The sequence below is a fragment of the Lissotriton vulgaris genome, chromosome 10 (genome assembly GCF_964263255.1).
Source record: "Lissotriton vulgaris chromosome 10, aLisVul1.2, whole genome shotgun sequence".
Lineage (NCBI taxonomy): Eukaryota > Metazoa > Chordata > Amphibia > Caudata > Salamandridae > Lissotriton > Lissotriton vulgaris.
The window spans coordinates 503644447-503667503 of record NC_141698.1 but is presented as its reverse complement, the minus strand read 5'-3'; the positions used below and the strand labels follow the sequence as shown (position 1 = coordinate 503667503).

Below are 23057 nucleotides of genomic sequence, written 5' to 3'. Positions count from 1 at the left end.
GGTTGGTGGAGACATTTTGACTATATTCTGGACCTGCGTTGTCGCGTAATGCGTCATATGACGCGCCGCGTTAGCGCACCCGGAAGAGCACCGGTGCGCAAGGCGCAGCTTCCCGGAAACGATCCAGAGCGCGGCGCGCAGCGCGTAACGTAAGCATAACAGGTCATGTGACTTGTTAATAAAACTTTTCATTGGTTCATTTTACTTTTGGTTTCCTAATGATGGAAGGCTTGATCATATGACCTAAAAATAACACTTCATTGGATTAAAACATTTTTTTTTCCCCAAACGATGAAAGACCCACCTTTTTTTTTCTCACTCAGCAATCAAAAAAGGTACAGGTTAGATGACAACAGAGGGGACAGGCAACAAGAACCATCACTCAAAAAAGGGGAGGGCAAGTTCTTCCCTACCGGGTCACGTTGGGGCTTCACCGGAACTCATTGAATTGATAGTCTACAGTGTTTCTGGATGTTTCAGACTAAAGCTGGCGTCAGCATGAGAGCACCACCATCTCGTAGCTCCGTTGTGGCCATTCCGCAAGCAATCATGGCAGCCGCTCCCCACCGCAAGCCTGCGGGAGTCGGGGGCCCCAAGACTTTTGTAGAATCTTCAAGGCTGAGGGGACGCTTTCGAGAATGGAGGCCAAGCCCTAGCAGACAAGCGTCCGAGTTTCAAGGCGTCCCACGGCCATTTTAGTGGACCAGGCCCAAATTCGAAGAGCCGGACGCCATTTTAAGAGTCCTGTTGCAGCCGCCTATCGCTGCACCGCAAGAGTGGAAGCAACTCAACTACATGGTGAGCGAGACGCTGTAGCCGGAAGAGCGGGCGGTAAACAGCTGAATGGCGGAAAAGGCACAGTGTAGCAAAAGCTGGCGGAATGGCAACTGAAACGGTAAAGGGGCGCCCCACTACAGCAGACTAGCCTCCACCTGGGGAGGCCCGTTCACGCCGCCCCCCCGGGGCGCCCCACGCCGTTTTTCAGAGCAGCATTGTAGGATACCAAAACCAGTGCGGCAACTTACTGGACATCACCTGGGTGCCGTCCAGATCTCAGCGCGTTCTGCTGCCTTGGAACTATTCCCACAGCAGACCGCTACTGACGAGGCACAGTGCAGCAAAAGCGGGCAAGTACCATGAGTGACGTTAATTCGATCTTTCAATAGTACAGTAATCAATAACACATCAGAACTTAATATCAATAGGGATGTCAAAATGTTAAATCAATTCTCCTCCCTGCTCGCCATGTGCTTCAAAACTGCATATGTATCTCGTGATATCAAGGTTGGGCAACCAGTACACAACAAGGAGTTACGAGTCCCATTTATACCGGCGCCATTTTGGGCGCGCCCGGGCAAGTCCAGGATATAGTCAAACATAACAAATGAGGCTGACGTCTCTGAAGCAGTTGACGCACAGCAGGACATAGCAAATAAACATGAAGTCTCTGAAGCTGTTAACTCACTGCAGGACAAAACAAGTGAACCTGAAACCTCTGGAATAATTGTCGCTCAGAAGAAAAACACACAAAACTCTGTAGTGTCTGAGGAAAGTAAAACAGAAGGGCACTGTAGTTTCAGACACACTTAACACTAATGACTTAACAAAGATATCGTCTGTCTATGAAGCAGCTGTCATGTTCACAGAATTGACAAAGAAGTGTGCAGACACCAATGCTATTAAGAAACACAAGGAAATCCCTAACGCATCAGCATTCTCAGAAGAGGTTGACACAGATGACATCTTAAGGAACAAAGAAAGACAAATTACGGATGAGGAAGTTATCACTTTAGTTTTTTCATCAGCTAGCGACAGCAACAAACACATTGTAATGGAGATTAGAGAGGCTACGGATGGGTGAATAAATTATCAAAAGAAATGGCGACTCCCCCCTTTAGCAGATTAGCTAAATCTTTGCGTAATTTGGGCATAAAAGTTATATTATTGTTGTTGTTGTTGTTGTTGTTATGGTTATAGTTCTGGTTAATTTCCATTCAGAGTGTCCTACACAGCACCACTCTAGGTAAACACTACTTTATGTAAACATGGGACATAGCACTCATTGAAATGTTTGTGATCTTTCCTGTTAAGTTGCATCATAAGTTATTTTAACCATTCCATATAAAGTCATGCATAAAAATGAATACACAGACACAAATAACATGTGTATCCAAAAACAAAATACAGATTTCGGCCTTATTTATTGCCTCTAGATTTCAAAGGCAGATTTCTGTGGAAAACATGCACATTAAGGGTTGCCTTTCCTTAAACCTTTGTTTTTTTTAAAAAATTGGAAGAAAAAAAAAGTCTTCCCTTCCATAAATAACCCAAGACTTTTATTTTGTTATGGCAAGGGAACGAAATAGAGAATAAACTATAGTTGGTCACCATGGGGTTTAAAGAAGGGATGGTTCTTCACCTGGGTGCCGTCCACAACTCAGCACGTTGTGCTGCCTTGGAACTATTCGCACAACAGACCGCTACTGACCATTGTTGCTTCTGTTTTAATAAAAAAAATTTAAGGTGATTACTGTTTTTGTTGTGATGTATATATTTATAAGTTATTAAAGTGTTATAAACCTACTACTTTGTTGGAGTTCTATATAATTTTAATGTGACACATAATTATGAAGACTTTGATGTACAAAAAGGCATCCCTGGAATCTTCCGCTTCAGGCTCGGTCCCACACACCCTCACAGTGAGAATCCCCTCCCCAATCACAATACAGGATGGTTATCAGATAGTAGGAACGCGTGTGGTGTGACGGATCTCATCGGGTGGGGGCCTTGATCTACTGTAACTCCTTTGAAGAGGGGTGATTCTTTACAATTGGAGCCATAAACTACATCCACAGGGCTAGGTGATAGCCTGGGACCAGCCTGGACAATCGGACACAAAGGAAGAGGAGTGTCAGAGGGTGCGGTAGTGAATAGAGTGAAAGGGTGGTGTTGGGCGGGCACAGGGTGTGATTCTCAGGGAAGAGCAGCGCAGATGGGGGGAGGTTTATGGTCCATGCATAAGACAGAGAGCGGGGGTGACCAGTGCTTGGGGGAGATGCTTGCGAGGGTGGGGAGCCATGCTAAGGATCGGCGGCGTGCAGAGAGTGGGTCTGGTCAAGGCATCTAAAATGACTGCCGTGCACCACAAAAGTGTTGCATTGGAAAAAAAGCAAGATGGAGCAGGCAAGGCTTATCAATACGGATTAATTTATAACAATTATTTTTAACAATATATTTACTCGCAGTGTCAAAATGGCGGTCAACACTTCCTGATTTCCTTCGAATCGAACGTTAACAGACGTCACACAGCAAAAAAAAAAAAAATACGCTCACGCACAGCCGCTGGAAGACAAGTATCAACATATATGAGCATCCTCAGCCACCCTCAGAAAATAAGGGGGTCAGAATACGTCTCCCGTACCCCCTTATACCCATTTCCCACATTGTTTTTCCTCCATCTTGTAATTTAATTAAAACGAAACACAATTTTTTTTTTTGTTTTTTTTGGCCCCGCGGGGCACTTTAATATCCCCCTCATCAATCCTAGGCGGTCATGAGGGGTCTACCTTGCCCCCTTTCCTTCATTTCCCCCTTCGTTTTGGCCTCCTCTAGTCTCTCGATCCTACCGAGAGACAAGATGGCGGCCGCTACGGACTGTTTAGAATGTTGACAGACACCGGAGAGCCAATCAGCTTCGCTTCGCAATGCTTCGTTATGCTGAAAAGTACGCGAACTAGTGCGCTATCCAGGACGCTGTCACAGATATATCTGTTTTTAAAAACGTTAATTTCACAAAATCCACTGGAGCACATATATTGAGACCCAGCAAAGGCACATCGGGCTAACAGTCCCTACAATTTTGCCAAGTTTCGTGTAAATCCATTCAGCCGTTCGAGCTAAAAGTGAGGCCAAACGCCCTATGGAAAAATTAATGGGAAAAACGCGTTTTGGGACCCCCCCTTTTTTCTCGGCCCCCCCTTAACGAAACCCCCCCAAATTTTCAGGGGCTGCTCAGAAACAAAATGTGCCATTTTCCTGAAAATTTCAGCCGATTCCGTCCACAAACGCCAAAGTTATTAGACATAGGATTTTTTCTCTATGGAACTTTTGAAAATTCTAACTATATATACCTACTGGCGACCGCCAGTAGGATATATATATATATATATATATATATATATATATATATATATATATATATATATATATATATATATATATATATATATATATATATATATATATATATATCCCTAGTATTTGGTAAAGCCGGTGGCAGGCTCACAAGAAAAACTACAGGGCACTGCACTTATTTTACTGATTAAACCCTAGCTATAGGCAACATTTCTTAGAACTAGAGGTACCAAGATGTAGCCCTCCTTGTTGGCATGCAACTCTGCTGACATTAAACAAATCAAACAGATAGTGCTGTGGTTAAAAGTAATTTGAATTTCTGGCATAATTTAGGTGTTGACTGTATTAAGCACACAATAAATACCATGCTAGGTAAAACCATACCCACCAACATTGAGAATGATTTCTTCTGGCCCCTTATGATATTTTTCTACTAGTAGAATGTATTTCGCAAAACCGCCCGCTAGCACTGCTGTGAAAGTGACCTCTAAAAATGTATAGTATTGCATTTTCGCAAGAGCAAACAATTTGTAAAATAACCTTAAGACTTTTATGAAATGAAAGCTTAAGTGGTCCATTAACAAACTTAACTAGCTGCTAAGCACATAGTCTTACCTTGACAGACCAAAAGTCAAGGGACAGAAGAAGAAGAATGGTGACAAAACAGGCAACAAAGCTTTTGCTGAACCAGTCACAGCACAAGTATGTAACAATAGCGCTGACTCGGAAAAACAGGTGGAAAAAGGTAGCCAACGGGTGCCTGAGAAAACAAAACATATAAAAGTTGTAACAAAAGCGTATGTTAACAGATGAATACAAAACTCATTATTTCAGTAACACTCATATTAAAAATAAACATTTACCAGGTTTAAGGGATTTCCAGTCCCAACTCGTTTGCTTGTAATGTTCAGGACTAAACAACACAATTGCTTGGTGGTTTTAAAAGTTGTCAAAACACTAAGGCTACATGTAGTAATCACACTTAAACTTGATAAAATTGAAGAAGTATTTATTCAGATACAGCTTTCAGTGACCCTCAGCTACAACTGCTTGCAAAAGAATCTTTCATGATGTCACACAAACATCAGAAAGTTCTCTTCTTAAAGAAGACATCACCACACATCTCCCCCTCATAATAAAATATAAATAAGATACATAACTTCCTAAATCATAATAATAATATGATACTAACAAAATTGCATACAATTTGATAAAACAGATGTAGAATTTAAACTCTGCAATTGTTCAAAATACAAATTCAGGAAAAATTGTTCAAGATACAACTTCAGAAAAATGAGGATTCATTTTACATATACTTCCCAAACTCCAGTTCTTTCCATTGTCTAATTTTGCAACTGATCTCATGACTTTAATTACTTTTTGAGGTTGGGAATATTTACTTTCTCCTTTTTTAACAAATCCAGACTTCCTCACAACAACCCAATCACCATTCTCAATTCCCACAACCTTCACTCCTTTTCTTTTATCATAACTTTCTTTGTTCCTAGCATGAGAATCTTCCATCCTTTCAGCCATGCACTCACGATCCACCCAAACTTGATCTTTCCTCCTTAGCCAAATAGGTCATTCTTTAGTGGCTGGTTCTCTCCCTTTCAATGCAATGAAAGGCGAAATTCCCGTAACAGAATGAGAAGTTACCCGATGAGCCCACATCATCTTGTTTAATTCTTCCCTCCAAGCTAGACCGTTTGCCAGAGATAACTGGATATTGTTCATTACAATCCTATTGACCCTCTCAACAAGGCTGTTAGCCTGTGGTCTGAACAGTGCTACTTGAACATGTTCAATCCCAAAATCACCAAGGAATCTTTTTTTTTTTTTTTTTTTTTTTTTTTTTTTTTTTTAAATATATTTTTATTGCAGGAATCAGTAAATCAATACAGTATCGACCAGCATTGTGTTATGAACGATATGTACAACAGAAAGCCCACTGATCCCCCTCCATAACGTTTGTACACAGCCAATTAGCCCATATCCCTGGGGTTGGGCGGCAAATAAGCTGGGGTCAGTAGAATGCTGGAGCTGGTCCGGATGACACACTGTCCGTCTTCTGCTTTTCTAAACAAACCCAAAACCCCCACAGTAATCCCCCCCCCTTGAACTGCCCATTAACTACGGAACTCTCCCCCCCCCCCCCCCCCCCCCCCCCCCCCCCCCACCATCAGCGCCAGGGAGTTCATCAACGTAGGATCCATTGTTTGACCCACGGTGAAGATAATAGTGCTATCAATGCTAATGTTTATCGGGACGAGTTGCCTCATCACAATCGGAGTCGCTGGGGGTACAATAATCTCTGAGGGCCTGCACCAGCGTTTCCCACTCTAACGCGGCCTCCTGCGCCTTCTCGTTACCCTGCCTCCAAGCCAGCTGGTATCTCAGCGCGCTCTCACCCGCCGCCCACTTCAAAAGCTCACTGTGCCATCTGCTGCCTGCCGGACCAGCCCGTGCCTTCCAGTTCCTGGTCACCTCTCGCTTAGCAAGTAGGAGCCCCAGGTCAATGAATTTACTGGAGATTTTATTCCGGGGGGTGTGGGGGAACCAGTGCAAGAGCCCCACCGCCACATCGAATGATAGATGCCTCCCCGTCACCTCCTCTAAGGTCGCCTCTACCTCCTGCCAGTAGGACGTCAGCCCTGGACAGGCCCATAGCATGTGTAAAAGGTCCGCCTCCTGAGCCGGGCACCTAGGGCATTCTGCTGAAGCCGTGGCAAAATAACGCCTGATCTTTACCGGGGTCAGGTACGCTCTGTGGAGAACATAATAGTGGACCAGTTGGAAACGGGCGCTGCGTGTACCCTTCCAGGCACGCCTCACCAGCTGGGCCCAGGTCGTCTCCGGTATCTCCCTACCAATGTCCTCCTCCCAGCGGGATTTCAATGTGGTGAGAGGAACCAACCCCTCGGTGATCAACCTGCCGTAGAGGCAAGTGACCGCCTTCACCGTGCCCGCCGACATCATCACGTACTGGCATACCTGAGATAATTGGGGTTCCTCTAGCCCGTTCTGCCAGTGCGCCTGGATCGCTCGCACAATGGCCGAATGCAGCAGAAAGTCGCCCCTGGAGATCCCAAAGCGGTCAATGAGATCCTGAAAGGACAAGAGCGCTCCGTCCCCATACAGGTCCCCGACGAGCTGTAAACCTGAGTCCTCCCAGTCCGCCAATCGTGACCAATCCCCTCCGTGGGGGAGGGCCGTCAGCATCCCCAACGGTATTTCAGGTGCATATGGATTCCGTGAGTGGCCTCTAGCGTGAGCCCGGTTCCAGCACAGTCGGATAGTCCGCTCCTCCATCGATAGGTCCCGTAGGATCAAGCGTTGTCGCAGCGCGATAAAGGAGAGAATGTGCCTGGCCATACCCGTCCCCCTTCCGTCTTCCGGGCCTCTGAATTCCCTGGCTATCTCCTGGGTGTAGGTCTGGAGCTGTGCCGCCAGGTAGTACTTCTCGAAATCCGGCACAGCAAGCCCCCCCTCGTCCTTTGGCCTCATCAGGGTGTTGAGGGCCACCCGCCGTCGGCCCGTTCCCCAGAGGAACCCGATCACCATAGAACGCAGGCGACGAAACGTGGCCGGTGGGACCCAAATCGGCAAGGTTCGGAAGTAGTACAATAGCCGGGGGAGCGCCACCATTTTGAGCAGGGCAATACGTCCCGCCACTGAGAGCGGCAGCGTGGCCCAGAAGTCCATGCAGCCTCGGAGCGCTCGCATGCAACGGGCAATGTTCCCATCTAGGAGGTCGGGTTGGTCATGATACACAAATACCCCGAGGTATTTAAAGCAGTCGGGCTCCCACCTGATCTCCTTACTTAGCGTAGGAGCGGGGGTGCCCCTGCGCATTGGGAAGAGGCAGGTCTTAGACCAGTTCACTTGGAGACCCGAGACTGCTCCGAACTCCGTCAGCGCTACTTCCGCTCCCCGCAAAGCGTCGACCGGATCCTCCAGGAAGAGCAACAGATCGTCCGCATAGAGCGAGACATAATGCGGGCCCGCCGCCGTCCATAAGCCCGTGTAGTGGGCTCCCGAGCGGAGGTGCATCGCCAGCGGCTCTACCGCTAGTGCAAAAAGAAGCGGGGATAAAGAGCATCCCTGCCGCGTGCCCCGTTCCACCGGATATCGCGACGAAATCAAAGGGCCCGATCGAACCCTGGCCGAAGCGGAAGCGTAGAGGACTGCGGTCCATTTGACAAATCCCTCCCCGAGGCCGAATCTCCGTAATACCGTGCATAGGTAGTCCCATTCCAGGCTATCAAAAGCCTTTTCCAGGTCTACCGACAAGACCACCGGGGACGGGGCTTCCACAAATGGTTCCCCAAGCAAGCGGAACAACCGTCGGATGTTCATAGTTGTATTCCGCCGTGGGATGAAACCGGCTTGGTCCTCATGTACTAGGGAACTCATATGTCCCAGCAGCCTCGAGGCTAAGATGCTGCTCAATATTTTGTAGTCCACCGTCAGCATGGATAGGGGACGGTAAGACCCCGGGTCGGACGAGTCCCGGCCCGGTTTGAGGAGAGGAACCACCAACGCCTCACACATCGAGCCTGGGAGACGACCCAACCTCTTCGCCTCCCTGTAGACCACTAGTAACCGAGGGGCCAAGAGGTCAGCGTAAGCTGCATAGAACTCCACTGGGAGGCCATCTAGGCCCGGGGTCTTGTTTCTCGCCATCCGTTTGATGGCCCCGCGGATCTCCCCTAAGTCGATATCGGATCCCAGGGTTTCAGCCACTTCCTGTCCTACTGTGCGGAGTTCCAGTGGGCTAAGATAGTTGTCAAGCCGATCCGGGTCACGCGCGGAGCGACTACGGTACAAACTTTCGTAGTAATGCCGGAAGCAACTAAGAATCTCCGGTTGGGTGCAAACCTCGGTCCCATCTGCCCTACGCATGTTTGTCGTTGTCTGGGACTGGCGCGTGGGGTTGGCCAACCACGCCAGCAACGCACTTGACCTATCTCCCTCCGCAATAGACCGGACCGTATAGGCCTTATAATCAAAACAGCGGAGCCGCTCGACCTCTACCGCTACCTTCTCCCTCGCCTCTACCGTTTGCGTTTGTAATTCCGGGTGCCCGGGACGGCTAACCTCAAGTTCGCGGAGTGCCCGGTCCGCTGTATCTAAATCTGCCAGGATAACACGCCTCATGCCCACCTTCTTAGAGATACAGTAGCCCCTCACCACCACCTTAAAAGCGTCCCATTCGAACGCCCTAGTACTCGCGGAACCGCCGTTGGACGCAAAATAATCCGCGATTTTCTCCCCTAGGTCCGCCTTGAAGACACTGTCCTCGAGGATCTCGGGGCGCATCTTCCAGGTGGGTACTGCCGGCGTCCCGGGGAACCAGCGAACGTCCAGCAGGAGGGGGTTATGGTCCGAGATGGTCCGCGATAGGTACTCCGAACGGACCGCTGCCGAAACTAGTTCGGGCGAACCAAGAAAGCCATCTAGCCTGACATGTAGCTCATGGAGGCTCGAAAAGTATGAATAATCTCTAGTCGCGGGGTGATGCGCCCTCCAAATGTCCGTCAAACCCCAGCGGGTCTGCCAATCCTGACGACCCTTGGCCGTACGCCGGACCGGGGAATCGGGGAGCGGGGGGTGCGAGCGGTCCATGTCCACATCTACTACGGAGTTAAAGTCTCCCCCCAGCAGGAGGGGCCCGGCAAAAAAGTGGGCCAGCGAGCCCGATAACCCGGAAAGGAAGGCAGTCTGGTCAACATTAGGAGCATACACACAGCAAACGTTCAGATCCCTCCCTCCTAGGGTGCCTGAGATGGCCACGAAACGCCCCTCTGGGTCCAACACTGTCCTCGTGACCTGAAAGGGGACTCCTGCCCTAATCCATATTAGCGCCCCCCTGGCATAAGCAGAGTACGCCGTGGAGAAGACCTGCCCTCGCCACCTACGCTGAAGCGCCGCCCCTTCCGCCTTGTTCAGATGCGTTTCCTGCAGCAGCGCCATTTGCACTCCCCTACGCACTAAATAAGCATGGACCTTGTGACGCCTGGACATAGTGTGAAGCCCCCTCACGTTCCAAGTAACACATTTCAAGTTAGCAACATCAGCCATTGTCCCATAGTGTTCTTGCACAGTCTTCCCGTTTGGGTCCCCCCAAAGAAAAAGCATCAATCCACTCAGCGCTGATGGCGGCCATTTTCCCCAACCAAAACCGAACCACCCAAAAACCAACAAGGCCCCCCCCCAACCCCCCCAGAACAGGACCCAAACTGCACCATCTAGATCCCATCCAAACCTCGGCGTGTATCAACCCCAAAACCTCCCCTAGTCCCACGGTCGCCACCGTAGGAAGGCCTTATGGGCCAGGTGCGGGCTGGGCGGAGGCAGTGGGCCCTCGTCGCCCAGGCTACCAGGACTATAGCAAGCCCCCCCCGGTATCAAACCCTCCTGGGGCAAGAGCAGAGGCCCCCCAACCCTCCCTCCTCCGTTGTCAGCAATAAAGAACGGCAACCGCCTCCCCCCTGCCGGGCCCCCACCCAAAACAAGGCAGCGTACCCCGTCACCCTTGTCCGTCTAAGAGGTCCTCCACCGACTTCGGTGTGATCACCGGTGTATGGGTACTGTCTGCCACTGAATCCTCCGAGTCCGATGGTGCCCCCTGGGCACCCGGGTTTTCTTCCTCCTCCTCGAGAGTTTCATCTCTTGCTCCCGATAGTTCCGACAGAACCTCCAACACTCCCCTCCGCTCCGATGATGTCCCCGCAGTCGATGGCCCTCCCGTGCGGCCGCGGCGATTTCTGACTCTCTTGGATCGCCTCCTTTGTTCCGGCTCATCCTCCCGTTGGGTCGGGGCGCCGAAACCATCTTTCCCTGTCCGATACAGTTCGAGCCAGTTACAGACCTCCTCCGGGGTGTCGAAGAACTGGGTTTTGTCGTCGACAATGACGCGGAGCTTCGCGGGGAATAGGAGGGAATATTGGATGCCCTCACTTCTGAGTTCACGCTTAACCGCCAGGAAGGAGAACCGCTTGCGTTGCGTCTCGTAGGTATAGTCAGGGAAGATGTTCACCTGACTGTTCGCGACCTGGAACGGACCATTGTGCCTGGCGGCGTTTAGGATCAAGTCTCTGTCCCGAAAATGTAGCAACCGCGCCACCACCGGCCTTGGAGTGCGTCCCTGCTGTAGGGGTCGTGCTGGAACTCTGTGGGCCCGTTCCAGAGTGTAGAAGGAGGACAGCCCCTCCGGGACCACCGTGTCTCGGAGCCAGGTCTCCAAGTATCGCACCATATCACCATCCTCGATTTTTTCCGGTAGGCCCACCACTCGGATGTTGTTCCTTCTGTTGCGGCCTTCCGCATCCTCCGCCCTCCGTTCGAGGGTCTCGATTCGGGATATGGCATCCTTTATCGTCGCAGCTAAGGTTCTCTGCGCCGGTTCCAAAGTTTTCACCGTGCCCTCCACCTCCTTGACCCGGTCCGAGAGTTTACCATGGTCCGCCCTAAGGAGGCCCAGGCCTGTCGCCACCTGAGCAATGTCCTGTTGGAGGGCCGACCGAGTAGCCTCTATCGCCTCCAGTATTCGGTCGAACTGTTGCTGCAGCGGAGCGCCATCAGGTCTTTTGGGGTCTCCTTGCTCTTCCTTGTCCTGGGCTTCAGAGTCCGAGGTGGTCTGGGTGGATCCCTTGGCTCCTCTGGGTTTCCCCATGCTGCCGGGGGCTCTCCGTAGATGTCCCGGAGTAAGTGTCTCCGCGTACAGGAGTCGATCGCGACCTTCCCGGGAATTCCGTCTCACATCGGGTCTGGGCGATCTCCTTCTCCAGTGCCTGTAGGGGCTCCGCCGCCTCGGCTCACACCACCGCCACGTCGTCCGAGGGCACCGATGAGGGGGCGGAGACAACCGTCGCCTGGACGGGCAGGCCCGTTCACCCACTATAGCTCCCGGGTGAGGGCCACCAACTCCCTCGGTTGTTCCGTGGCGCCAGAGTGTCGCGCCTCCCATGTAGTTGAATTGGCCGGGAGGACGTATCTGGCTGCGGAGTCGCGATGCGGGCCACCACCTGTAGCCGAAGGCTCCCACACCCGGTGCCCTCCAGTGCGTGGGCACCCGCCCAGTCGTCTAATCGAGTGTGAACCCGTTGCATAAAGTCTGAGCCCGTCAATGTCCACTGTCCAAAACAACCGAGGATGATGAAGCCGGGTGCCAGCCGACCTCCGCGAGTCCTCCTCAGCTCAGTAGCTCCGATCGAGGGGACAAAGGGATCCGGGCGCCATGTTGGGTCGCACTCCGCCACTCCGCAAACTTCGGCATTTCTTCAGAGCAGTCCCCGTCCAAATTCCACTAAGGCCCCCGGCAGGGTGTCGTCGCCTCGCACAACCGAATGCGGGGTTTGGGGTGCCCCTCAGCCACCGATTTTCAGGATAAACTCGGGCTTAGTCCCGGAGCCGAGCTCTCAGGCGACCATCGCCATCGGCGCCCAAGCCACGCCTCACCAAGGAATCTTTTATCATGCTAGACACCAATTGCACTCCATTGTCAGTAACCAGTGTTCTCGGAATTCCTTCTTCCATGAATACTTCCTTTAAAAACTCAATTGCTTTTGTTGCTGCGATATTCTCAACCGACTTAATGGTGAACCACTTACTATGATAATCTACTAAGACAATCAATAATCTGCTCCTAGAACCCAATCTTTCAACAGGACCCAAAAAATCCAAGGTCAATTTCTCCCATGGACGGTCAGGAACCTTCACACATCCCAAGGGTGGCTCACGTATAACTTTGCACTTGTCACTATTACTACAAGCATAACAGTCTTTAATCACCATTTCTACTTCTTTGTCCATTTCTGGCCACCAGAAACTTTGCCTCAATCTTCTCTTACACATACTCCTGCCAAGATGACCCTCATGCACCAGTTTAATCAATCTTGGTCTCAACATCTTTGGCGGTACAACCCTATTGCATCTTAATACCTTTCCAGAGTGGATATTTAACTGATCTTTCACCTTAACATATAGTTTCAGATCTTCATCCAAATCTGACATATTTCTCCATCCATTAGTTATAGCACTCTTTAAATTTTCATACAACTCATCACCTTCCAAAGCCACACACCACTCCTCACTACTCAAGGCTACTCCATCTCCATCTGGCATAAGATCTACTTCAACAAAAGAAGAAATAGTTTCCTCTTTCACAATCGGCATGCGAGACAAACAGTCTGCTACAATATTTTGTTTTCCTCTTACAAAATCAATTGTAAAGTTCATGTCCATGACCGATAATAGCCATCTAGAAATTCGAGGAGTCACATTTCCTTCAAGACCTTTACCACCTTTAAATATATACAATAGTGGCTTATGATCAGTTCTGAGGATTAAAGGCAAACCCCAAAGATAACATTTGAAATGATGCATTGCCCAACAACATCCCAATGTTTCCTTTTCTATTGCTGAATAAGATTTCTCAGCACCTTGTAGACGACGCGATGCATATCCTATTATTTTCTCCTCTCCATCAGCATACTGTGTCAAGACGGCACCCAAACCTACATTACTAGCATCTGTCGTCAACACAGTTTTTCTACGAATATCAAAATGGCACAACACAGGAGCACAAATCAAAGAATCTTTGACCTTCTTAAACGCCTCTTCACAAGCTTGATTCCACTCAAATTCAATACCTTTTTTCAACAATGCCCTCATTGGCTCAACCAGATCAGAAAAATTAGACACAAATTTTGAGCAGTACTCTGCCAAACCAAGAAATGACCTTAGCAAATCCTTGTCCACAGGCCTCTGAGCTTCAACAATAGCTTTTACAATGCTATTCTTTGGCTTGATCCCCTTACCAGATATCTCGTGTCCTAAATAGTTCACTTGTTGCTTCCTTTAATTGACATTTTTCTTTCTTTATGGTCATGCCATGTTCATCAATCCTTCTTAATACTTCATTTAGAAGCTCATCATGTTTTTCAAAGGACTCACCCACTACTAGAATATCATCTTGAAAACACAAGATCTTATCCATCCCCTTAAAAATATTGTGCATAATCCTTTTTGAAAACTACAGAAGCAGAAGCCAACCTGAAAGGCATGCGGCAATATCTGAAAGCCATGAAAAGTGTAGTAATCACACTTAAAACTTGATAAAATTGAAGAAGTATTTATTCAGATACAGCTTTCAGTGACCCTCAGCTACAACTGCTTGCAAAAGAATCTTTCATTATGTCACACAAACATCAGAAAGTTCTCTTCTTGGCCATCTTACTCACTACTAAACTTCAATACTTGGAGTACTAGTCTCCCCTCGTCCCAATCCTACAAGTTTAAGCCCCTCCCTGGATACAGTTCTTTTCTTACCGAGCCTAGTAAATGATAAACAGAATGCAAAATAGGTAATATGTTGCTGAACCCTAGTCCCACCCCTTACACCGGTACTAAAGGAACCTCGAGGCACTCACATTTCCTGTTTAACACATGAAGTATAGTCTCTGTGCAAAACCAAGATGGTGGGAAGAGGTATGGGAAAATTAGGCTGGGTCCGAATAAGACTAGGTGTGGTAATAAACACCCACATTTACAACAACATCTTTCTACGAAGCCCACACCAAAGACAGCAAGCGAGAACTGCCAGGAGGTAAATTAATTTTAATCTCGACAACCAAAGGAACTCATGGGTAGAATACAGAAATATTACATGACAGCGAACCTCATTAATGTCCAGTCCAGAGAATCTCCAAAGGTAAATACCACAATAACACACTGGGACTCAGGGTAATTAATATTACTGGTAAGTAAACAGACCATGGCCTCTTTGTCAGTCATCCTCGTGCTAATGACAACAGATTTAAGCAATGTCAAAGAGAGAAAATGGCCGGCCCCACGGTCTTACAATAAATATGCGACAAAGAAACTACTCAAATTCTTCTTTAAATGAAATGAATTAAAGTAAATAATTAAAAAAATTACACTGACAGGGCTCAATACGTGTGCAGAAATGCACGCTAAGGACCTTCCAATCACCTGCAAATGATGTGTCATGAAAGTGTGAGGAGAGTACCAAATGGCTGCAATGCAAATATCCTTGAGAGAGGCTCATTTGAAAGAGGTCAAGGAAGCAGAAATGCCCCTAGTTGAGTGATCCTACACATCTCTGGTTAAAGGGTATCCCACTGCGTCCTAACCTGTGCAGATGGCAAAGCAGATCCATTTAATTACAGAAAAGGTAGGCAGACATTTCCCCTGACATGCCAAACCAAAAGTAACAAAAAGAATATGTGTTTTACATAAAGAAGCGCTTCACTAAGGTAAATGGACAGCGCTCTATGAACACAAGGAGATGGAGGTACTTCTTTACCTCAGAAGCTTGACGATAGAGAGATGTAAGAATTTGGTCCGGAAAACAATGGAATAACAATGACACTATCGGCAGAAAAATGTTACTGGAACCAAGAAAAATAAATAAAAAGGGTTCCTCACAGAGGAAGGCCCCAACTCTGCAATTTTCTAAACAGAATTTAAGTAAGTAGGATCTGCTTCTTATGGTTCTCCCCACTTTTTGCTAAATGTGATACTGTATTGGACTAGTCAGGCTGGGATCCTGCTAATCAGGACCCCAGTCTATCTGCTTTCCCCCTAAACAGTTATGATTGGATACTGAGGTACCCATGTACCCAGGGCATAAGTACCCCAGAGGTCTCCCATGGGCTGAAGCATGTATTATGCCACCCATGAGAGGCCATGCAAAACGGAACCTACAGGCCTGCCATTGCAGCCTGTGTAAGTTGGTGCATGCACCACTTACTTAAGATTTAGGTTTACTATATCTAAAGGGTCACTGCACTTAAAACCTATAACTCCCCCCTATAAAAGGCATTAACAATCCTGAAGGCAGGGTGCTTGGTTTTAAGTGAAAGGGTGCCACTGCACGAGCAGGACACCCCTGCAGCCTACGGAGTCCATTCTCCCGGGTTTTAAGTATATCAGCCATTTACGACATATAGAGTGCCACAATGCAGCAGCGTAATGACCAACTCTAAAATGGCTGAAACTAACCGTATTGAGTTTGGTTTCAAACATTGTGGAATCATACCTCCACACCAGTAACCTTTGTGGGAGGTACGATTCCACTCCTCAGAAGCGAGCTTCGTTGGGTCCCTGGTCTTCCCTGTACTAGTCTTCTGGTACTGGGAAGACCAGGTTGCTGCCGACGAGACACACATTTCTGCCCTCCTGCTGCGAAGCCAAGCTCGAGGAGGGGAAGGCAGAACAATAGGCATCCTGTCGCAGGGAGGTGTGACCACCTCTCAGACAGGATTAAGGGCCAGATGTACGACCATTTGATTTTGTGCATCGCAATTTGGGACAAATCGCGAGTGGCAAATTGCGAGGCGCAAAATTAAATGCTTAACAGTGTGTTTAACACGGTTTGCGAATCCCAATGGGGACGCAAATTGCTAAGCTCATTAATATTAATGAGCCTCTCGCAATTTGCCTGCCCTTTGGGAATGACAGGACCTACCAGGGATGGTGGCCTGCTGAGCTCAGCAGACCACTATGTCTGGGACTGCTTTTAAATAAAGCAGTATTTTTTTTTTTAAAATGCAGCCCGTTTTCCTTTAAGAGAAACGAGATGCGTTAAAAAAAAAAAAAAAAAAAGTAAACATTTCTTTAAGGGATGGCAGTGGTCCCTGGGACCACTGCCTGCACTGAAAACATAATCTCACATGCATTTGCAAAGGGAGAGTGGTCCTCTGGGGACCCCTTCCCATTTGCGAATGCATTACCACCTACTTGCAGTAGGTGGTAATTGCGAGTGTTTTGCGACTGCAATAGCGGTCACCAAACATTAGTACTTGGGTTTGAATCTCACTATTTGGAAGGGAAGCCTCTTCCAAATAACGAGTCTCTAAACTGTTTTTTGCGAGTCGCAATTCATTTGCGAATCGCAAAATTGTGTTGGTACATGGCCATGACAAATTTAGCATGTGCAAACTAGTTGCTAACCTGTTTGCACATGCTAAAATTGTTCGTACATCTGGCCCTTAGTGTATTAGGGCTGGGTGGGTGCGCTTACCAGCGACCGAAAGTCTGCATGAGGGGCACATTTGGTGTCCCTGTGCATAATCCAGTTCAAACCAGGCCCAGGACCCATTGGCTCCTGCTCTGGCGCCAAACTGGACAAAGGACATAAGAGTAACCTCCCCAATGTCCAGACCCTCCAATGGGAGGGTACCCTGAATCTGTCCAACCCTCTCCTGTGGGTACAAAAGGGATTACCTGGCCGTAGGACACTAGATTCGATATGGACAAGATTCTGAACCAGAAACCACTGACCTTCGACTGTGGACACTCTGGACTGCGCTGGACTTCGTTTTGGCCCAACTTAGTCTCCCTCTCAATCTGAAGCGCCTGTGCCTGTGCACCATACGGGCTCCGTGCAGGACCTGTGGAGCATCAAGGACAACCAAAGATATCTCCCTTGGAGTGAACGAGTCACTCCCCTGCATCCGCAGGCACCACATCAAGACTGACCGGTCTGCTGCTCCTGAGCTCCTACGGACTCAGGAGGCTCCAGTAATACAGGAGGTGGGTTCCTACGTCCCTCTAGGTCCGAGCTGCCCTCTTACCAAGTTTGAGGCCAGAATCCCTTATGGGAGCCGCATTACCCATACCCCTGTGCACTGCATTCATTTGCAGGTGCATATGCTTGTTGGAGTTTTTCCCGAGCAAGTGCATTGTGCTCCGAGTAGCCCCAACCTCTGGCACCATTTCCTAACAGGAACTCCGGCCTCCTCGCACAGTGCGCTCCGTGGGCTGCTGTTTGGTGAAATAGCTTGAGGTCCTCTTGCAACTCCTATGTCTCCGGCCTGTGAGTCCACTTGAGGGTTAACTTTGCTTTTCTTGGGTTCCCCTGGTTGCTCCAGGCCTGCCCAGACTCCCCTGGCTTTGGTGAGTCTCCTGGACCTTGCTGGTCCGAACCGTAAACTTCTTTAACCTTCTGCGTGGGTTGCCGTTGCCAAAGCTTGTTGGTGCTCCCGTCAGACACCCACCCCATAGCACTCTATATCCTTAGTGGGGCCACTTGTATCCGGCTCCTGGTCATCCTGGACGCCTCTAGGTCCCAGTGTCTGCAGAGTCAAGAACCTCCTTCAACGCACCTGAAGCACCAGACATCGGTGAGCATTCATCTACTGAGCCCCTGGTCACTCCTGAGTGACCCACTCTGTCCCCTCTGCTTTCAGGTACTTTGCGACAAGAATCCAGACTTTGGATTCTAACAGACACTTTTCTTCCTTCCAGCAGTGGCTCTTCTTCGAAGTCCTCCATTGGGTTGGACTGCGGTTTCCAACCCCACTTCAGACCTATGCACCCCACTCCCTTGGGATAGGTAACTCAGGTACTGCGGTATCCATGGGTGGGGTGGCTCTCCAACCTCCTAACTTCCACGGGGTTTCTTCGAAGTCTACTGGAAAGGGTCCTTAAACTCTAAAACTTCAAGCACAACTTCCCCATAGAATTGCACAGAGCAAGCAGTCGTGTTCCCACACTGGGCCATCCTCCATGGGGTCCCTACTTACTCACCTTGGGTGGATCCTTGGCATCCTAGTGATTCTAAATCCTCTAGACACGGTCGTCTCGAGTTCTGGTTCTTATACCACTATTTTAGTATATGGTTTGTTCCCCCCCCTCCTCGGCCCATTGTGTATTAGTGCTATTTACTATAATTTCTGTGCTTAAGTATTGTCTGCTTTGTGAGTATCTTTGTGTAGAAGATACTGTGTCGTACTAGAGAGTGTTATATTAATAAATACATATTTTATACCTACTCTGTGGTTCTCCTTTCATTTAACCAATAATATAAAGTTGCATTCTGGTAAAACAAGCTGCTTCACATTCCTTCAAGACTAAGCCCGAAGGCTGCTCTCCAAAGCTACCACTTGGATAGCTTTCAAGGTTATCTTTGACCTCTTAAATCACCACAAGGGTTGTTTGGACTGGTGCAAGGAGCCCACTTTAATTAGTGGACAGCATATACCAGGCCAACGTCTCACCCTGAACAAATAGCTACCAAGAACAGCATGTTAGCTGACAGATACTTAATTCCACCTCAAAGTCTAAAGAAGCTATAGTCCACAGTATTAACTAAGGGCGGGGGGGCGAGCTGAAATCTTGAAGATATGAGGAATGTAAACAGGGACTCCTTTCATAACCAGGACTGGGCACAATTCTACCAAACCCTTTTGAAAGAGGAAGAGGATGGAATAGCATCCTTGCTTTCGATCTGCCTTTGGAAAAGGAGAGATTGTGTTCTTTGCAAGTAGAGCCTGCACTCCATGCAGCCATGCCTGCCAGCGTAAAGGACAATGAAAAGTGGGGTTAGCCTGGATACATTCTACAGGTTCCTCTAAAACGTGGATTTTGTAGCATTGTACAAAAGATCCAGGAGTCCGTTACTGCAATATTCCATAATGCACCAGTTTTGTTGGCAACCGCAGACAGGAATTCTTCTAAATACTCCACCGATTAATAAATAGGACTTTGAAGGAGGACAGGGGGTGGAGGAGGACTGTAGATGGGCTTTTTCTGTAAAAGGGCACACCCTCATGGGCCTTGACCCCTCCTTCGAAAGGACTGATTCTGAGATCTAGATAGAAGAGGAGGCCAAAAACTCTCAGAAAGCCTATTCCCCATAAGCAGAATGACCTGTTGGATGTCATCAATGTATTGCCCTCTGTCAATGTTTTCATCATCACATTACCCGATGGCAGATATTTTCGCTAGTGGAATTAAGAGATGGAAGAATAAGAAACATCTATAGGTCATTTGCGCACCAGGGGTGTGAGAACACTTAAGAGTAGACAGTGTTACTGAGGAAGGCAGGAGAGTAAGAAAAGGATAAAAATAAAAAAAAAAGGAGGTGCTAGGATAACACTTTGGAGCAATTGGTCAATCAGGTATCAGTGGTGAGAGCGAAGAACACAATATCACAAATGTATCACCTGCTTCATATCCTCATTTTGCAAGTAGCGTTTTATCTGTGTGTCGTAGACTCATTTTCTTATTTAAATCAAGGAAGTGATAGGACAATGAGCTCAATAACTTTCACTATTGTGTAAATGGAGTTCTGATTGTCTAACTTTCCACCACCTATTTGGCTCCTAGACCTCACTACCCAAATAGGTACAAGTAGTAATTGAGAGTATTCAGTCATTGCCATGAAGGGTATTAGCAATAGGTCACCAGAGGTACACAGTTTCATATTATTACAATGGACACGGAGTAACCTTTGACTGCACTGGGAGAACAAGACAAGACCTAAAACATATTTTGCTATATCCTTGAATTATTTCATTTGTTTACCGTTCAATTGTCATATGGTCTTTACAAAGGGCACAAAAGACTCGCTGGTACCATAAAGCTATAAAACTGCTAAATAGTGTGATGAATAAGATGGGAAATATTGAAGCAAAGAGCACAAAAAGGTATTGTACTGCATGTCAACATTTATATAGTGCTTACTACCCCTATGTGGGGGGCTGATATGCTTGCCTACATTGGTAAGATGCTACACTGTGTAGAGTGTGTGGCTGGAATGGAGCTGTCCTTGTTTCTGATCCCAAGTGGGAAGTGTTTCAGCGTTGTGCGCCATGACCACTGAAGTGCAGTTATTGTTAAATTAGACATCACTTGGCAGTGTGATGAAGAAGGGCGGGATACAGGTTCACATATTATGGGTTTCAGTAAACTGGAAGCTTTCAACAGCTCTGCAAGTCCCTTGTTTATTATGGTTAATGTCAGGGGCACTGGAATTATGCTATTATGCAGCGTTTTTCACATAATAGCCTGGCCACATTTGCCATATGATCCACCATCAGCTGCATAATCTGCAGATTTTAACCATCAAAAATTTAAAAAATCTTCCTCAAATCTCTCAAAAGTTACTCAAAGCACAGCGACATGCGTTTGTGTGTTTGGAAGGCCCATGGCAAAGATTGACTAGTCACCTTTCTGTTGCTTATTGCTATAGTTGGATATTTAACTGGTACAAATGAGGTGGAATCTATTCCCGGACAGAGTTAGCAAGTGTAAAAATGACAAAATAATTAAGAAATACTATCACAAAATGTGCCGCATTATGTAGCATAATTGGCCTCATAATTTATTCAACCTGGCCCCATTTGACCCTCCTCGGCAGCATCATTTCAGTGTCCCTAGTCATAGTCCACTTAGCTGCTTATTCCACTAGGTTGTCCAACCTGAGATATTTTGTTTAAAGTTCATGGTCCTGAACAGGCATAGGCTGAAGGGGGTGGAGGAATGGTGGGGAGATCTGCTGGTGTGGACTTTGTTACTATAATCTCATCTCGGATTGTCAACGTGAGGTGGCAAGAAGTCATAGTACATAGCTTGTAGGGACCTTCAGTGACGGACTAAATTAGAGTCCCTGATTGGCTAGAAGCATGTGGCAGATAGCTTCAGTTATTCCATGCTCCTTCAGTTGGTGATTTAAGTATGATTAATGGTGGTGATTAATCAATGTCAAGAGGATGAGGAGACACTGTAAGTAAACTAAAGATTTAACCAGGGGAATAGCTTAATTGAGGGAGGTGGGAGTTGAGGGGTGTATTCTGTAATAAATAGTTGGGTACAAGTGCTTTCAGTCGAATAATGTAAAGTGTCTGTCAGATTTGGCCTTAACATATGATTAGTTTGAAAATATTGTGGTTTAAGTACCCCTAACAATCCGCACTCCTCTTTTCCAACTGACTCTTAATGCCCCCCCCCCCCTCCTCCTCTCCACCCATCATCTCCTACTTTTCATATAATGTGCTTTATTAAGATGTCCGAGCCCCATTGTTGGCAAAGCTGAATTTCACGCCCCATGAACATACTGACCAAGCTACGACCCTGAAATTAACGAGAATGGGAGAACACTACAGAGGCGTGTTCTGAAAATAAATACCTTATTCGCGCTTTCCTTAGAGCCAGCTCTTCTTCATTACCGAAGTCAAGCGACACGTCTTCGGTGTCATCCACTGGAGTCTGCGTATAAGACAGAGAGATCATGACACACCCCTGGGTTAGACAGACCCTTCCCAACTAGGCAGATACTACGTTTCCTCATCACCTGTACCTGCTTCATTATCCGGCAATCTTTCCCCGCCTCGCAACTCCGGTCCCGGGGTGATAATAGGCTCAGAACAACGGTAATGACTCTTTCAATGCAGAGGCATCAGTCCTTCCTCTATTTCAAAACGTACAGGTATTGATTCCTCCTCCCGGAAGCAGCTCCGGGTGACTCCTTGAATCCCATTGGTCTAAATTTGCCGGAGGGGCGAACAGACCCAGAAGACAAACAACAGCATCTTGCGCTTAATCAGAAGGGCTGGGGCGTGATTGGCGCGTAAATCGCTGAAGACCAATGAATTCACAGATTGTTAGCCAGAGGCAAAAGTGCAGGTATCTAAGGCAGGCATGCTATTGGCGATTATTGGTTACGGGCTATGCAGGGACCGGCCATTAAGTGAACCGGGATAGAATGGGAGGCGTTGCCGATGGGCGTTGCTCAGGTAACGGAGGATGCTCACTGTACAGATGTCACAATGGCTGTGAACATGGAAGCGATTAACCATAGTTAGTTGCTCTGCAGTGCGCTTCTTTGACTAGCGATGACAGAAGCGGGTGCACTGAAATTCGAGCCCGACTATTGCTTCGTATTGTACCTTTCACCGTTGCTTTGAAATATAGAAAAAATATCCCGGGATCCTATAAATTGGGCATCAAACAGGAAAGACAAGAGTTGTGGCCTCACGACCAGAGCCCCGGACTTTAGAACTGGGGAAACTGGTCTCGGCGTCGTTTGAACATCCTGTTATACTATGCAAACCACTTAATATCCCCATGCCTTAAAAAAATACATTGTTTAATGCTATATAAATACAATT

The 23057-nt window shown here is 47.7% G+C and overlaps 1 protein-coding gene across 1 annotated transcript in view; it reads right to left on the bottom strand.

The window, feature by feature from the left end:
- Positions 1-22383, bottom strand: part of TVP23A (trans-golgi network vesicle protein 23 homolog A) — a 158496-nt gene extending 136113 nt beyond the window's left edge. The window contains exons 1-3 of the mRNA XM_086941361.1: positions 22247-22383; positions 22076-22155; positions 4750-4894 (exon numbers count right to left, since the gene is read on the bottom strand). Of these exons, the coding sequence (XP_086797487.1) occupies positions 4750-4894; positions 22076-22155; positions 22247-22255 (234 nt within the window). The 5' untranslated portion in view covers positions 22256-22383. The remainder of the gene's footprint in view (positions 1-4749; positions 4895-22075; positions 22156-22246) is intronic.
- Positions 22384-23057: the final 674 nt, after the last annotated feature.